The sequence below is a fragment of the Condylura cristata genome, unplaced genomic scaffold (assembly GCF_000260355.1).
Source record: "Condylura cristata isolate star-nosed mole 26May11 unplaced genomic scaffold, ConCri1.0 scaffold00014, whole genome shotgun sequence".
Classification (NCBI taxonomy): Eukaryota; Metazoa; Chordata; class Mammalia; order Eulipotyphla; family Talpidae; genus Condylura; species Condylura cristata.
This window is the reverse complement of record NW_004567115.1, coordinates 41492889-41511604: the sequence shown is the minus strand read 5'-3', so window position 1 is coordinate 41511604 and position 18716 is coordinate 41492889. Positions and strand designations below refer to the sequence as shown.

Below are 18716 nucleotides of genomic sequence, written 5' to 3'. Positions count from 1 at the left end.
ACTTTTGTTCTACCTTATGCTTAAAGTTGCATATTTCAAGAATCTATCGATGACCTTGAGTGAGAACTTACTGTATTTACTTTGTGGTTTATGTAGAAATACACATAATTGAAAGACAAAACTAAATAATAATGGGAAAAACGTAAAACAGTTTCTAAAAGTTGAAAAGCTGATGTCATTTTATGGTATAACTCCACAGAGAGGAAATATTTAAGGTGCTTTTAAATCATAGTATTTTGATAATATTTGCATAGACTTTAGGGTCAAAAACCAAACAAAACACAACAAAACAAAAACAACCTCATGGAAACCTAAACTTGCATTTAGTATTTTGCTGTCATTGCTAATATTTGTATTAAGCACCTCCAAGTTAAAAAATTGAGGTAAGATACAAAGAAAATAAAATTATGTACAAAGAACATGACATTTATTATCTTAACACTTTTCACGTGTGCCCCTCAGTGGTATTGAGTGAACTCACACTGTGCAGCCATCACTAGGTCCTTCCCCAGAATGCTTTTCATTTGAAGAAACTGAAACGTTACCTCCATTAAGCAATAACTCTCACCTGCTACTCCAACCTCTATCCAGCACTACCCAACTTTCTGATTTTTTTGACTACTCATATCAGTGGAGTCATATATTTGTCTTTTTGTGACTTTCTTTTCTCATTTAGTCTAATGCCCTACAGTTTACCCATGTGGTGGCATATTGCAGAATTTCCTTCTTTTTAATGGCTGAATAATATTCCATTTCATGTACACATACACGTTTGCTTATTCACTCATGGATGATCTTGGGTTTCTTCCCTGTTTTAGCTATTGTAGCTAGTATTCCTGTGAAATACAGATATACAAATGTCTTTTTGAGACTCTGCTTGCAGTCTTTTTGAGATTTTCAGCTCTATCCTGAAGTAAAATTGTTAGATTACATGGTAATTCTATTTTTAATTTTTTAAACAGAACTATCAAACTGTTTTCTACAGCAACTCTGTAAATTATTTCCAAACCAATCATTATTTATTTTTGATAATAGCCTTGTTAATGAGTATAAGACTTTACTAAGGTAAGGGTAATTTTACAGGTCATTTCATATCCCTTTTGAATCAAGTTGAAACAAAATTATTAAAAAGTAATGTTCATTGGCTTACAGGTTTATCCTTTTGCTCGCCTCTGGGAATCAGTTCTGAGCTACTATGTTAGCGTGATTTTGCACTCCAATATGACTGTGGCCTACTCACTAGTGTTTCTGGGTGTATTCGTGCTGATGTTCTGGCATGAATTTTATAATTTTCTGATTCATCTAATGGGGTGAGGCCTATTTCTGCTGTAACTTAGGGAAGGAACAGGCAGGACAGGTTTTGGTGTGAGTCCGATACTCCGGGACTACTTCTAACAATCAGGAACACCTAGCTAGACACTAGGTCTGCCAAAGGCATCTCTGTTCCGAGTTTTAACTACAGTGATCAACTCCTCTAGTTTTGACAGCGACTACCCTTGTTTTAGAAAGGCAAGTTCCTTAAAAACCCGGTAGTTCCAGTCAAACGAGAATTTCTGGTCACTCGAGCCCCAATTCCTATTCTCAAGTCTCAGCGCGCATGGAGGTAGCCAAATTACCAGGAATACTTCCCCACTGAGAAATTTCGCTCATGCCGAGGCGTTCCCGCTTCAGAACTACAAGTCCCAGCATGCAGTGCAGCACCGGCCATCCTGGCTGTGTCACGTCTGCGACCTCGTAGCACGGCGCCTGGAGCCCTGTGCGCCGACGTCGGCACGTTCGCGCCGTATTTTTAGCGCCTGTTCGCGTCCTCCTGGGCTGCCAGAATCCCCAGGCTTAAGGCGCCGGGCGGAGGGGCTTCACCGCGCGCCCCACGTGCCTGCTTTTTGCGCTTGAGGTTTTAGGTTTTGCAACCGCGGTGGTTAAAAAGGGGAAAGAGGCCGCCTGCCTAGCCCAGGTCCAAGATGGACAAAGTCTGTGCTGTTTTTGGAGGCTCTCGGGGCATAGGCAGGGCGGTGGCCCAGTTACTGGCCCAGAAAGGCTACCGAGTGGCCATCATCGCCAGAAATCTGGAAATGGCCAAAGCCACCGCCAGTGAGCTCGGCGGTAGGTACCGAACGACAGCTCTGCAATTGTGTCTGCAGTTCAAGCGCCTTCGCCCCCTGGTTTGTAAAACGAACGGGTCAGCCTGCTGCGGCTCTCTCTGAGGCTTAGCGGTTGAGCTTTCCGGGTGCAGGAGCTCTTCCGAGTGTAGACGGCAGCCCCTGCGGATAGCCCCCTGCCCCAGGTCCCTGTGGCCCGCAGAAAGCCTCCTGCCACGCTGCCTGCCGCCCCGGCACAGAGTTTTGTGGAGACTTCGCGGTCTCTGAGGCACCAGGACCAGGCACGCACCTACCTCCTCAGGCTAGTGCTACTGGAGCAGCCACTTTGCTCTGGCGTCTGGTAGGCGAGAGCCACGCAAAGGTTAACATTTTATGTAGGGTAAAGGGCTCGGCCCTGGCGCGCAACTCCGGCGGCCTGGAGGCCGGGCGGCTCGCAGAGTTCTGGCTGCAAGGTGGGCGTGTCGGGCGGGAAAGCGAAGCTCGCTGGCAGGCGTTTGCCGAGTGCAGTTGTCCCTGCGCGGAGGCACTGAGCGGTTTCATCCGCTTCTGAGTACCAGGTGTCAGCTCTCCTTGGTTTGCTTGACGGAAGTTACCAGACTTTCGGTGACTTTTCTGAGTGGACAGTTGAGATTTATCCTACCAAGTTCTTACTGCGTACAAACTACATTTTTTTTTTTTGGCCTGTTTCTTAATAATGGCTTTCTGCTTGTTTTGCGAATTTTAGTCTCTTGCTGGTAGGAAGAAATAAAAGGTTAGAAAAACATGCTGCAGTTGTAGTTCCAAGAGTGAACAGATGCCTCTCATTTACCATCTCGGGGGCACTGGGGAATCAGCGACCCGGGGATGCACCTGGTGTTTGTACCTTTTAAGATAACTACAGATTGGTCAGGGATGGCGAATTCATCCTAATTGTTTACATGGGTTGGAAAAACGTCAGGCTAAAAAAAATGATATAATTTATAGAGCAAAGAGGATCTCAGTGACTGCTTCTTGCTGCTTGTTTATCGCCATTATGTCATACACACAGTGAAAGAGTGATACTCCTTTGGGGACACCCAAGCTATTAGTGTTTGCTGGGCTAAGTTAAAATCTTGTTTGAAAATTGCGGACCAAAAAAGGCTCAGATGAAAGCCAAGAGTGAAACTCAGAGGAAGCTTTCGGCCTTTCATTTCCTTGAACCATGTGTTTCATCAGTGACTGGTTTTCACCCAGAAAGGGTGACTTCCCAGATGACTTACTGTTTCTAAAGGTTTGAGGGGGTAATTGACATACTCATGAAAGTCAGCCAGAAAAGTCATTTTTCAAAAGTCTATTTTAGTGTTAAAATGCTTTATTTTCCTTTGAAGTATAATTTTGGGGGCATTGAATAAAAACATTTTTTAAAGTGGACATTAAAGAAGATGAGTAACAGTTGTTTTTAATAATTTTTTCATCATAGTTTGTAGGATTAGCATTTTTTACAGTTTCCTGCTTTGCCTCAATTCTTCAAATGGACAGGCTTGAATAATAGTCATGATAAGGCATCTGCCATAGCAGAAAATAAAAAGACACTGAAGTTTATGCTCACTGCCAGGAAATCAATTCCACATAACCATAATCATGTGGAATTAGACATAAATTCCCCCAAAAAAGAATATAAAACCCAGAAGATTGTTCAGTTGGGTGGTAAAGGGTCATTATTTGATTTTATTTACTACATTATTAAATAAATCTTACAAAGCCTATAAGCAGGAAAAATGCCCTCCTGCTATTTATTATTGATTAAAATTTTTTTAAGGCGAACATTCTGTATTACCTGTTTCTCATTTCCCACTCCCTCTCATGTTAGTGTCATTAGACAAATCAATGAGAGCAGAAGCCCTTTATAGTCCGTTTTATAGCTCTACTTCCTAGATTATCATAAGTCTAGTTTAACAAGTATATATTGCTTAACAAGTATATATTGAATAGTTTTTAAGTAATTACATTGTAAGTAATTCTAATCTAATTTTGTTCTGTAGGAGGTCATTTTGCGTTTAGCTGTGATGTTGCCAAAGAATGTGATGTTCAAAATGTATTTGAAGAAATGGAGAAAAATTTAGGTCCGGTTAATTTCTTGGTAAATGCAGCTGGAATTAACAGGTTGGTTACAAATTTAAATAACTTTCTAATATGTTTTATTTTCCTTAATATGAATTTGACTAGTATGAGTTAATTGTTGTTTTACTTCTAATTGGAAGAAAAACTATATTTTAAAACTTGATCTGACACTGTACCATCCTTTTATATGGCGATATATCAGTAATGCACAGCAAGACAGTTTGATCTCTCTCTTTTTTAAATTGAGGAAATATTATTTTACTATGTTTCTGTTGTAGAGGTATAGCTTCTCCCGCAGGGCACCATAATCCATTGTGTTTCCTCTGGATTTTGTTCTTGCTCCTCCCTTCTAGCTTCTTCTCAGGCAGCCTTAGTTCTAGGTCACATTTTTAGGGTATGTTATTAATGTGGCTATTTCTGACCCTTTTTGTTTCTCTGTATTATATAAATGACACTGTTTGGTATTTGTCTTTCTTACTTAATTAGTTTAACATAATCCCCCCTCCTCTGGATCTATCCATGTTGGTACAAGAGTTTATCTTTTTAAATAGCTGAGCAATAAGCCATTATGCATATATACCCTGTCTTCTGTTTTTGGGTGCTTATGTGGTTTCTAAAGTTTGGACTTCAAATTAAGGGTTTTTTATTCTTTGAATAGGTATGTAAGAGTGGCTTTTAAAGGAATTTTAAGGAATTAACTTTATATAAGTTTACATGTTTATGTGTGTTTTGTAGGGATAGCCTTTTAGTAAGAGCAAAATCTGAAGACATGCTATCTCTGCTTCATACTAACCTCTTGGGCCCTATGCTGACATGTAAAGCTGCCATGAAGACCATGATTCAACAGCAGCGAGGGTCTATTGTCAATATAGGTGAGTCTTCATCTTAGTCAATTTTAATTGTCTCTAAGACCATAGAAGTATTTATCGACTGACTTGGCAGTTGTTCAGATATGAAACTTAAGGGAAAGGTAATTATTATCTGTAGGGAAAAAAGATTTGTTATATTGATGAGTGGATACTTGGAAATCATAGATTCACATCCCTGTAGTAGTAAATGAGTGACATCACCAGCTATTAAGAAAATAACAGTGTAAGTGTCGTGATGCATAAATGACAGATGATGTCTAGCTTCCTTGTCCAGTGGCCTTGTGGAATGGAAGGGGCAACCACTGCTCAGTCTAGTAGAAGAATGCTGAAGTCAATAAAATTTGTGATTGAAAATAAGATAATCTCACTATAGAAAGGACTACTTTAACATCCTAGTAAGCTCATTAATATTTCAGATGTTATCACTTCTTGACCAAATAAGTATGAATGTAAGCTACTATCGATGCCTACTTGGTCTTTGTTTTATGCCTGTATTTTTCTTCCTGTTTTTGTATCTCCATTTTTTCTTTCTAATAGCCCTTTCTCTGTCTTTCTTTTGTCTGTTTCATATGTATTTCTGTGCTTCACAGTTCTCTTCCTTTGTTATAAACTGGCATATAGTATATACATATTTTAATACTGGCTTTGATGGTTGTACTATAAAAATGTTTGAAATGTTTTCTCTTTCACAATTCTTTTGTCCAAAATGTTTTAGGTTCTTGACTAATTTTTTATCATAAGTACAGGTCACTATTGCAGAAAATTATTTCTCTACTTCCGTTTTAAGAAAAAAATTTTTGGGCCCTCCCTGGTGGCACAGTGGGTTAGGACGCAGCACTGCAAACTGGCTACAACCCATTCAGTGCGAGTTCGATCCCCGCCCGGGAGGTGATCCACATGATCGCACAGACCTCTCCAACTCCCCGCTGATGCCCTCAGCAGTGTACTTTGTTGATCTGCCTGTTCTGCTCTCCACTCTGTCTCTGGGGAAACCTCTCGCCGCCCCTGCACCTCTGGTCTGTGTACACCCATTCTGTATGCATAAATAAATACGTCTTTAAAAAGTAAAAATAAAAATTTGTTTTTGCATGTAGTTGACATTTCAATTATAAACTAATCTTATTTATATAAAGGAGGCCACCCCAATAATCCTTTGCCGACAATATAAGTAATAATATATAACTGGAGGAAACAAATTACAATTTTATAAAGATTTTTTTTCTTTAAAGATTTATGCATACAGAACTGGGGTACAGGCCAGAGATGCAGGGGCGGTGAAGGGATTCATCAGAGACAGAGTGGGGAGCACAACAGGCCAACTGATGAAGTACACTGCTGAGGGGAGTAGCAGGTTGGTCAGGAGGGCTACCATGCCATGTGGATCACCTCTGGGGCCAGGATCGAACTCATGCTGAAGTGGCTTTAGTTTCCTAGTGCTGTGCTTTAACCCGCTGCACCACCAGGGAGGGCCCACAATTTTATAAAAAGTTTTTAACTAAAACTTTGTTAACTGAAATTGACAGTCGCTCAAATTTAGTGAGATATATTTTCAGATGAGCTATTTTTTCAGGTGGGAGTGAGTAGTTTGGTCTTTTGTAGAATTATTACTCAACCTTTACCTGATTTTAAGCTCTTCCTTCTAAAAACCTTTATAAATGTAGAATTTTCATCATGTCTGACCTACTTAGTCATTAGAATAAGTTCCTTTTAGTAATGACTCAGTTATCAAGCCTCTGTCCGGTATTCAAAGTTCTCCATAAATTTTTCAGCTCCTGTTGCCTATATGTGTCTGGGCTACACTGACTGTTTTACTATTCAAAGTAGTATGACTATGGTTGGAATCCCTAACTATTAGCAAAGGACAAGATAAAAATTTAACCCTTTTGTTTACTATACATTACCTGGGTGTTGAAATAATCCTATTGGTTGGATTGAATTTTCTTTCTTTTTTTCCCAAGGAAGTATTATTGGTTTAAAAGGCAATTCTGGCCAGTCTGTATACAGTGCCAGTAAAGGAGGATTAGTTGGATTTTCACGTGCTCTTGCTAAAGAAGTTGCAAGAAAGAAAATAAGAGTGAATGTCGTTGCACCAGGTTAGTGAAAAAAATATTTAAGTATAATTTATGTACATTTTATTACTTTCTACATTCACAGTAAGGATTGTTGGTGTGTTTGTAAGTACATCAGCATGAGATGCTGCTCCGAGATAGTGAAACAGGAGCATAGACTCCACATTGTAATTAAACTTGAAATGTCACCGAACATGAACTCTGTCATGACACGATTTACATGGTCAAGACTGCTAGGTTGTTTTGTATGCATAAATCACATAGCAGTTTTTACTGAATGAAAAAAAACTGAGAGAAACTTCTGGTTTAAAAATAAGTTATAAGTTAACTTTTTAAAAAAAGATTTATTTATGTATGCATATAAAACTGAGATATAGACCAGAGGTGTGGGGGTTGAGAGGATTCACTAGAGACAGTGAATGGGGAGCAGAACAGGCAGCTGTACTGAAGTACACTGCTGAGTGGAGCAGTGGGTTGGTCAGGAGAGGTCAGCCATGCCATGTGGTTCACCTCCGTGGCTGGGGATGATGGCTGCAGTGGCTGCGATAGCTTCATAGTGCTGTGCTTTAACCCGTTGTGCCACCAGAGAGGGCTCTATAAATTAAGAAGTCTTAAGAGCTGGTTGTAAGTATTTCAGATAAGTGTGGGGATATGGTGTGGTGGTGGTGTTGGCAACATGTATCCAACTACTGTACAAATCCAAATTATATGCTTTGGAGAACTGGTTTCATTTTAAATGTGCTTCTTGGGCTGTCCATCGATACTACAACTCACTTCACTGGGATATAATGTTTGCTATTTATACTTTGTCAAAGTAGAACTTTCTAAGTAATGCAGTTATAACCTAAATGTATTCTGTATGTCTATATTATGGAAAAACATGTTTATATTTAAAATATAAATAGCTTTATAATAACTATGCTTTTACTAAAGCACAGAGGAAATTAACAAGGCTGCTAAGGGATACCATTTTTATAGTCCACAGACAATCATGGACAATGATTGATTTACTAATTCTAGAAAGTCATTGTTTATACAGATAAAGAACTAGCAGCGGTCACGTAATGTTTTGTTTTCAAAATAGACAAGATGCCTTTCAGTGAACTTCATTGTACCCCAGAGACCAACGCAGGATTCATGTTAGCATTTCAGTATGAAGAAAAATTTGAAGAAGGAAGGTTCTTGTACAGACTTAGGAAATAGAAACATTTTAAAAAAGGTCCTTTATTGAAATAGTAGGATTTTAGCCGGAGTTAAGTTACTCTCTGGTATATGAGTGGCACTCTGAGGCTGGCTGTATGGGGGGGTGGGGGGGAGAATGGTGGTATGTGGGAACAGTTTGACCTGAACCAGTTTCATCACATGAGGGCAGCTTAGAGCAACTAAGGGTTCTCAAACCGGGTTTATTTTTGAGTGGCTAACAGTGAAGAGGGTTGGAGAGGTTACTAGTGATTTTTAAAATAGTAGAAATCACAATGGGATGTTAACACAGAATTGGCTTCCTTTAGGAACTTTATCAGGAACTCTTGTGTTCTTGTTAAACGTGTAGAAAAAACCAACAGAGATGTAGTTCATCTTTAAGACAAAGTAAGTGTCACTTATGCTAAGTTTGCAGAAATCAGAACTTTCCAAAGAGGCAGGCAGAACATTTTTGCACACTTGTTCCTTTTATTTTGATTTTGGGCACTCATAGGATCTGTAATTGAAAATATGGACGGATTAAATGAAATGAAAAATCAGCTTGGTCTGTCAGTTATAGATAATTGAAAAATATGAACGCATAAAGATTGGAATTATAGTTTGGGTTGCTAAGGGCTGAAGAAATCCTCCAGTTTTTATATTAGGGCCTTTAAAGTACATTTAGCAATATAACTTGCAAATTGTTAGTTTTCAAGTTGCCCCAATTTTCAAGCAAGTTCTGTTCTATTTGGTTGCCATCTGTACTCAATGACATAAAACATTCGACAAATTAATCCTATTTTAAAATTTCTTCCTCTGAGTTCATCTTCTACATTGCACTAAGTAATCTGTTGGGCAGAAGGGAAGGAGGGACGAAGTGTAAGTGTTGCTATAACTCTTGAAGGCAGAGCTATAAAATCAGCTTCTACCATCCTTAAAATATAGAAATAGGGGTGTCTCAGCACTGAAACACAGCACTGAAGCTATCCACAGCCACTGTAGCACAAGTTCAATCACCAGCGGGGGAGCTTACCTACAATGTGCAGCAGACCTCTCTTGTCTTGCCTGCTGCTCCCCTCAGCATTGTATTTTGGTCATTCTGCCTGTTCTGCTCCCTTTTCTATCTCTGGTGACTCTTCTCAACCGCCATACCTCTGACCTATACCCTAGTTCTTATAATGTATGAATAAATAAATCTTTCAAAAAATATATAGAAATAGTAGTGAAAACTTGCTGAAAAACTTAAAATGGTGAGATTGATCAAAACCCCAGTTTGAGAAAGGTGTCTTGAGTCTGGTTCCCTGTCTGATTTTCAAATATACAGGTCCTTGCAGTAGGACCTTAAACAGACATCTAGCAGAAGACTCAGTGTGCTTACGGTTCACCGGATAGAGCAGCAGATGGAATTAAAAAAGATCCACATATAAAACCATGTTAGGTTCTATTAAGTGTGGAATGCAGAATGTCCATAGCCATCTATCATTCTTTTGACAAAATGGACCAGAAACATCGAATGTGTTAAGATTAGTCACACATAATCACCAAATAATATCCAAAAGTATGTAAACCAGTTAAGCACTTGTGAAATTAGTCAATTCAGTTAGAAATACAAAATGAAAATTATGGATGCTGCCTCAAATATCTGAGATACCACAAATTTACAGGCGATTTAACAAAGTAGATTTTGGTTTTAAGAGAATGTTATAATTCAGTAAATATTAAAATGTTACTAATAATGATAACGTCGAAAATCATTTATCTGGAAATTAGAAATTCATAAACAACAAAATAAGGAGAAATAGGAAGGCTCTCTACAGGGGCCTCCCTGGTGGTCTAGGGGTTAAGTCTCAGTGCTGTCATCTCTGTGGCCTGAGTTGGATCCCTGGCCAGGGAGGTAATCCCCTTAAAGAACAACAGACCTCCCTTGTCTCACCTGCTGCTTCCCTTGTCAGTGTGTTTCAGTAAACCTACCTGTTCTGCTACCCTGTTCTGTCGCTGGTGAATCCTCTCACCTGCCACACCTCTGGCCTGTACCCCAGCCCTTCTACACAAAAATGAGTAGCATGTTAATTCAGCAGGTTGCTGACAGGCTGTTGGTTCACATGTGAATTATATGGCAATGTGAATAGGTCCAAAGCTGGTGAGAGGAGGTATAGAATGGAGAACTTTGTGATTCATCAGTTCAGTAGATCACAGGGGGCACAAACAAAAGTTTAACTTATCAAGGATGTGAGACCATTATAATATTACAACAATACAAATTTTGGATCAAATGGATTTTTAATAAAACTAAACCTGGACAAATACAGTGTTGATTATATTTGTCTAAATGCATACACATGTTGGTTTGTGTGTTTAAGATTTCTTATTAAAATAACGATTGTAAATTTGTGATTTATAGAAAAGGAAGCCATAATAGATTGGTTTATTGATGCTCACACTGACAGCTGAGTAGAATAATTATAAAAATGAATGTAAAAAGAATCAAGTAACTGGTAAAAAATTCTTGGTGACTGGTAAAATAATCCTTGTACTTTATATTTTATATAAAATTTTTTTTTTTAAATTTTGCACCAGTAATAGAATAACTTAAGACAGAAAGCCTCTTAGAGATCACTTTTCCAGCAATTTTTACAATTTGAAAGACTAGGACCTAAGAGACAAACTGATTTCCCACAGGTTACACAGAACTGTTATTAAAAGCTTTACCTTTTTATTTCCAGCTAAGGCTTAAAAATAATGCCTTCTTACATACTCTTTATATTGTTACAAGCCTTAGGTTTTTGTTTTCTTTTGCTCATATGAACTGTTGAAACTTTGGATTTTTCCAAGTTCATAACTTACCTTTACATTATTTGCCTTTTGCCAAGTAACTATTTGAAAAAATTGCGTGAATTGATTAAAAGGGTAATGAAAAGGTGCTAAAACTCAAATCTACATTATTACTCATTAACTGCTATAATAGAAATTTTGGTTACATATGTCCTGATTTTTGAATAAAATGGGTATTTTCCTAGTTTTGCCTATTTACCATGGAATCTTTGTCCTAACTTACTGTATCTCTAGTAAGCTTACAACAGTAAGTCTACATCTATAGCAAGCTTACTATCTCTATCTACTGCCAGTAGAATAAAAGACATTTAATTTTGACTCACCAGTTCTTTGGAAGAAAGAATGGGCTGAAGTAGAATGGGCTGAAGTAGACGGTTGCCACCTTTCTACTTCAAGTTGTTGATAGCTACAGGTTTGACCACAGAATTGGTGTTAAATTCGGCATTAATGCTGTATTCAGTAGGGACCAAAATATTATCAAGATGTTCTAATAATTCTTTTGGTCTAACAATATTTCTTCAATTCTGTTCACTGTTTAGTTACAATGACTGCCTAAACCCAAGCATTCTAAATCTGTGATAAATGACTATTGTTTAGATATACCCATTTTGGAGGGGGAGGAAGGGGAAAAAAAATGAAAGCTGCACTGTAATTTTGAAGCTTCTTTCTTGTGTCTCTGCTTTTTGTCTGTGTTGATTAATTGTAAGGTTAGCCCAGCTTAACCATTTGTTGAATAGATTATTTGTGCTTTTAGACTGCATCTATTTACTTACCTGTTTAGCCATTGGGATAGAGTAGGTAATAGTTCTGCTTTACGATGATTGAAAGATGGTGTAAGGATAATGCAGTTGTTCTTTGCTCATAGTAAACTCATTTGGCAAACTACCTAAAGTGTTGTCTATGCACAAAGACTGTGCTAAATTCCAAAATTATGAAATGAGTATTTCTGCCACCAGGAGCTAAATACAGCAAGTGGGAAAGGCAGATATGTAACCAGATTACTTTTGGTATCTTGGTGTTAATGTAAATTAGAGGTACCCGAGGATGCTATAGAATTGCTAGAGGAGAAATACTTAATTTTGTCTAGCATAAGTTAGTTGTCAAGGTAATGGGCTATATAATGGGAATCCTGATTGTATACTAGGGGTTGCTCTATGACTGTTCAGGAAGTATATGGATACAGCCTTTCTTAAAAATAGGACTTTCCAGTGAATTTTAAATTTATAGGAAGAGAAACTAAAAATGGGTTCATTTCATAGGATGACCTTATTATGTTCGCAATATATGTTTCATGCTATGAATGTGCTTCATTGGTCAGAGCTATAGTCAAGTTGAAAGAGTAGAATTAAATTGAGTTATGGATTATTAACTTCATTTTAGATAGCATTTCCAACATGTTCTTCACCAGATCTTTTAATAGAGCTGGCAACATCTTAATGTTTTCTCTGCTGTCAGTTTTCCTCGTCACTTTTGAATGAAGTTTCTAGTTAAGGAATACAGTTAAAAGGTAACTCATAACAGGAAAGCAAGGAACAAGGACAATAATTTATCATTTGCTGCCTAATATTATTGACTTTTAAAAGATCAATTGGTTGCTAAGCTTCAGTCTTTAACTGCATTTTAAATAAATAGATACATCTCACTGATCAGAAACTAGTGAATATGAGAAATACTATTTGATAAATTGAAATCATGATCAATATATTACTTTATAAAAATGTTTTCAGTAGGTAACATGAACATATAAAATATTTAAAGTACAAAATGGTGTAGTGTGAACAGTGAGTCGTCTTTAGCCAACAATTGTTTCTCAAAAGCAGCCACTATTTCTTCTGTATTTCATATACAAGATGATGATGTGTGCTTATCTTTTTTTCAGGAAGACAGATTATTTCATACTATTAAGTCTTTGTATCTTGCTCTCCTCTAGAACAGTATCTGTTGGAGTTGTTTCTATATTATTTCATATAAAACTGCTTCACTTTTTTTTTTAAAGATTTATTCATACAGAACTGGGGTACAGGCCAGAGATGCGGTGGTGAGAGGCTTCACCAGAGACAGAGTGGGGAGCAGAACAGGCAGATGGATGAAGTACACTGCTGAGGGGAGCAGTGGGCGGGTCAGGAGAGGTCTACCATGTCATGTGGATCTCCTCGGGGGCAGGCAGGGATCGAACTCATGCGGAAGTGGCTTAAGCTTCCTAGTGCAGGGCTTTAACCCCGCTGTGCCACCAGGGAGGGCCAAAACGGCTTCACTTTTAAAAATAACAGCTTTATGGAAATTTATTTCACATGCTGTACGATTTACTATTTAAGTGTATAATTTGTAGTTTTTTGGTATAGTCACAGTTATTCCCTTATTTCTACAGTACATTTTTTTAGCATTTTTATCGATCCCAAAGAAACCTTATTCTCATTAACATTCATTTATGTCCTGTAATCTCCCCATCTTTTGGCAGCCACTAATCTTTCTTTTTCTATAGATTTCCCTTGTTCTGGACTGTTCATATAAATCATATAATATATAGTTTTCTGTGACTGCGGTGTCATTTCTTTTTTAAGATTTATTTATGTAAGCAAAAGCTGGGGGTGGAGGAGTGTAGGTCAGAGATGCTGGGGGCGAGGCGCATTGGGGGGAGGAGAGTGAGAGGATTAACCTGAGACACAGTGGGGAGCAGACAGCCAGACTGACTGAAATACACTGCTGAGAGGAGCAGCTGGTGAGACAGGAGAGGTCTGCTTTGCCATGTGGGTCAGCTCCCTAGCCACGGATTGAATTTGTGTTGTTTTGGCTGCTGATAGCTTTATATTGCTGATAGCTTTATATGCCCTTGTGCCACCAGGGAGGCCCCATTGTGTTATTTTTTAATGGCACATTTTTAATATTTAAAAGATAGTAATGTTTGTTTTATGGTTATACCATATATTTAATCTTTAGTGTTTTTTTTTCTGATCTTTTGTTATTTTAGCTAATTCAATGATAGTGTACATACTTTTTCTTATATATGTGTGTGTATGAGTTTAGTAATTCTGGAATAAAGTTGCCAAGATTTAAAGGTATATACATTTAAAATTTTACATTTATTTTTATAGGGTAGCTTGAGTGCACCTTCCTTTTTTTTTTTTTTTTTTAAGTTGAAGAGACTTTCTGTTTACTAGAGAAAACCTTAGACAAATGCTTACATAATCTTTGCAGCTACTCAGAACAGATGTTCTACTTGATCTAATGTGCTACTTGGTATTATTATTTTCACACTGCTTCCCTATTGTTTCCTTCTATACTTACAAACACAATGTTAAGATGTCCAGATATGTTTTCATTAAACTATATTGTATTTTAGCAAAAGCATTATATCTTTTCCCTTTAAAGTTTCTGGGGTTATCTCTAAGTTCTAGAAACTTACATTAGAATTGACAGTTGAGCTAATACATCAAAATAATAATTCCACAATTAATATTGGTAATAGGCTAAAATCATGGCATCTTATTTAAGTATAAAATACTGCTTTATATAAACTCATTCAAAAATTGTGACCTAGGAGTGTGAAAATGAGATACTATTTGTCTAAAAAGATGGATAAAAAGAAATACATTTCCTTTAGAGTTTATCAGATAAAATTTTTTATTGGACTATGCATTTGCTTTCATGAGCAGGGTGTTCTTGTTTCAAAAGAGTTAATATTTATAAGCATATACTGAATATGTTGTAATATTATATGGAACTAAACTAGACTTACCCTTATTTTAAGTTGAGGAATGTCATTTTAGGTTATCAACCTGTAATTTAAAGGGTGATAACTTTGTAATCAGCTGGAAACCTTTGACTGTCCAGTGATCAGTAATAATACCAAACGTTTGATAGTGGCATCTCATAGTTTGAATTTTTATAGCCAAATTGAAGGGCATATAAGTATGTAGTAATGCAAAGTAGAACAGACTTTCCAGAGCTTTACAAACACAGCAGTTGATATAGAAGTAAGTCCTATGGGAGAAAACAGATTGGAAAGCAATATGGACATAAAAACAGTGAAATGTTTAAGAATGACTGACGTATTTACCCAGGTATTGTGATTGAGAATTCAAAATACTGTCTATATGCAGTGCCCTGGGTTGTAACTATCAGCTCTAGTAAGCTCTAGTGTAAAACGATTTTGGTAGAAGGCCTTGAAATTTATTGCTATAGACTAGCTTATTGGTTTTGATTTCTAACAAATTGGGGGAAGATATGTATGTTTTGAAAAAACTGTGGAGAGTTTACTGTAGGCTTTATTGCACATACCAAGTCCATGTTAAATTTTAAATTTTGAATGCTTTAACATCATATTTGGCTATGACCATACCATTTTTTTCTTACTTGAATAAAAGAAACTTTTTTTAAAAGATGTATTTATTTATGAATACAAAACTGGGATACGTAAGGTCAAAGGTGCAGGGGTGGTGAGAATATTCACCAGAGACAGAGTGGGGAGTAGAACAGGCAGACTGACAAGTATACTGCTGAGGGGAGCAGCTGGCGGGTCAGGAGAGATTTGCAGCACCATATGGTCACCTCCAGTGCTGAAGTGGCTTTAGCTTCTTAGTGCTGTGATTTAACCTGCTGTGCCACCAGGGAGGGCCTGAAACACTTTTTTTAGTCACCAGATAACTAGCTATCTTAGCTGTAGGAAATAGAGATAATTTTTGTCAAATTGCCAAAGCAATTTATGTGACCACCTTCGTGGATGTCTGCCTGTCCTCTGTCCTGCTCACCTTTTTACACAACCTCAAACAAAATTAATATCTTGTGTATACCTCTCTGAGGATAGTCACTAGACTTCTTTGTTACAGTTATGGTTGCAAATGACTTTCTGCCACAAATTACAGATTTTCCAAGGAAACAATTTTTGTTTTTATATCTGTCTACTTATGTTGTGTTAGGATTTGGCCAAATATTTGGAAGTGAAATACCTTAGTGTCTGATATGAGTTTATTGAGTAAAAATGTAGACTTGATTGCTAGAAAAATGGTTTCTTAATTTAAGTAAGGTTTATTAATAATCTCAAATTTTCAGTAACAAATACACTTTTATTTGAAATTGAACAGATGCCTTAGGGTCTTCTCAACTAAATATTTTTTTTTTAGGATTTGTTCACACAGATATGACGAAAGACTTGAAAGAAGAACATTTAAAGAAAAATATTCCTCTTGGGAGGTTTGGAGCGCCTGTTGATGTGGCCCATGCAGTTGTGTTTCTTTTAGAATCTCCATATGTCACAGGACACGTTTTAGTAGTGGATGGGGGATTACAGCTCGTGATGTGACTTACTGATTACTCAGCTATAGTGGTAGTTAGCATCAGGACATGGTTAGACTGATACCCAATGGGTGATGTTAACTATTAATTTTTCCTGTTGATGTTACATGATGATTTTCATCTATGAGTATGTCTGAAAAGAACAGTATGTTTTCTAAATGGCATGTACTATAAAGAAATTTTAGCATAAGGCCTTTAAGTGATCTAAACAAGGAGTAATACTTTTCCTCAGAAGTGGGAAAATTTAAAAATCATCATGAATTATGTTATTAGGCTGAGTTCTCTAGAAGTTAATATTGTGGGCCATTGTCAAAATAAGAATATAGGGCATTTAGTCACTTTGCAAAAGTTAAACATTTTTTGCCTTGCAGATTAGTTTTTATACAGTTGAAAAGAAGGTGTCTGACATTTAGTCTGGTTTCTGTGAGTGGTTTTACTCTTGATTGAACAGCTGGGCAAAATAATCTCATATGAATAGATATACTATAGAAATTTTCAAAGATGATTAACCCTTAAGGTTTTACTCTCTTGTATGGTAGTGAATGATACTTATTTACTTAGGAAGTGAAAGTAGTTTTTAATCTACAAAACACCCATTTGAGCAAGTTATTTAAGAACAGTATAATAAATGACATTTTGAAAATTAATAATTATGGCAATACTAATATTTAATCATGAACAGTCATAAGTGATATTCACTAACACAAGCAACAGTGAAAGCATTAAAAGAAATATTTGGTAATAAAGACACAAACTGAATGTAAAATATCAGGCAGTATCTATTTTGCATTGAAATCTTGTAGGGACCAGCATAAAATTTTAAACGTTAAATTTTTATTAGAACTGAATGTAGTTTTGTGAAAATAGATTTAATTTTATGTTTTGAGCCATGAATATACTGAAAAATACAAAGTAATGAAAATAAAAGCTTTAAATAAAGTTAAATCTATGTTCTAAATCAAGTTTCTGATTCTTTACAAATTAAAATTCATCTTTGTGTAGTCTTAAAGTTTAAGATGTGAGAAAGTGTGTGTGAAATAAGAATTAATCAAATATTTGCTAAATGTAAGTATGTTAATATATAGGATTTATTAGGCATTAACAACTCCATGCCCATATAGGAAATGTGGCAGTTAATTATGTCTTCAGTGTGATGGAAGCATGTAAGCCCGAGACTGTGCGGAGTAGGCCCTTTCCTGATAATGCTGCTCACCTGCAGGCCTTTGCCTCTTAGATCCCACTCAGACTGGAGCTTCCTTCTCTAGATACCTCATGTTCTGGAATCATTAATAAGGCTGATTTGATTGGTGGTCATTAGAAGGAAAAAAAAATATCTTTTTAAAAAAAAATTTATTTGTTTATGTATACAGTACTGGGGTACAGGCCAGAGGTGCAGGGGCAGTGAGAGGACCCATAAGAGACAGAGTGGGGAGCAGAACAGGCAGATTGACCAAGTACACTGCTGAGGGGAGCAGCGGGTGGGTCATGGGGGGTCTGCCACACCTTGTGGCTCACTCCCTGGCCATGGATTGAACTCTTGCGGCATTAGCTATGATAGCTTCATAGTGCTGTGCTTTAACCCATTGTGCCACCAGGAAGAGCCTGAAAAATACATTTCACTGAACTAAGATACTAAAATGTATATAGATTACAGATAGGTTTAACCTTTAAGTATATATATTTGCACTGTACACCTTTTATTAAACTGTTCCGACCGTGCTCCTATGCCATATCAAACAGTAGAAGATAGGGAGAGATCTTGAGAGAGGTAAAACGAGCTTTCACTGTCCCACTCTAGGTGAATTCTCCATCTCTTCCACTAACCTGCTACAATTGTAGTTTAATTCTTGTAATAGATTGTTGAAGCCACTTGCCAGCTGTTGCTGGGTTCAAAAATCTCAGTGATTTAGCAAGAAGATTTATTTGTAGCTGTTATCGGGCACTTGTGAGGCAGTAATCCAGCCGGTGTTTAGTACTTTTTAAAAAATGGCTTATGGTTACAGGCATTGTATTAAAAATTTGTTTCTTTCATACTTTTTTCCCTATTCAACTTCTGAGGTGGTTTTCAGCTGCTTTCTAGGGATAGAATTAGGATTATAAGATCCTTTAGGGACAAAATTTCCAAAGAAGATCATTTAATTTATTTGCTTCTATAATATAGAATAAAGTGAAAAAAGATCTGGATATTCAAGAGTTGGCCTTCACGTTGTTGATGCTTTTTTTTCCTAGCCTGCAAAATGAAACTATGTATAAGCTAAGAAATCATATCACTCTCCTAATTTGACAGACAGTACAAA

General features: G+C 37.0%; 1 protein-coding gene across 1 annotated transcript; it reads left to right on the top strand.

Moving 5' to 3' along the window:
- Positions 1-1764: 1764 nt before the first annotated feature.
- Positions 1765-17299, top strand: CBR4 (carbonyl reductase 4). Its single transcript, XM_004682386.2, has 5 exons — positions 1765-2103; positions 4100-4220; positions 4914-5050; positions 7006-7140; positions 16248-17299. Exons 1-5 carry the CDS (start codon positions 1962-1964, stop codon positions 16424-16426), a joined length of 714 nt encoding a protein of 237 aa, XP_004682443.1. The 5' UTR covers positions 1765-1961; the 3' UTR covers positions 16427-17299.
- Positions 17300-18716: the final 1417 nt, after the last annotated feature.

What these genes read in the sequence shown, in the direction of transcription:
- CBR4 (XM_004682386.2), top strand. Translation starts at nt 1,962, where the DNA reads ATGGACAAAGTCTGTGCTGTTTTTGGAGGCTCTCGGGGCATAGGCAGG. An exon ending in CACCGCCAGTGAGCTCGGCG is followed by an intron (nt 2,104 to 4,099) that starts GTAGGTACCGAA and finishes TTTGTTCTGTAG; the next exon opens with GAGGTCATTTTGCGTTTAGC. An exon ending in AATGCAGCTGGAATTAACAG is followed by an intron (nt 4,221 to 4,913) that starts GTTGGTTACAAA and finishes TGTGTTTTGTAG; the next exon opens with GGATAGCCTTTTAGTAAGAG.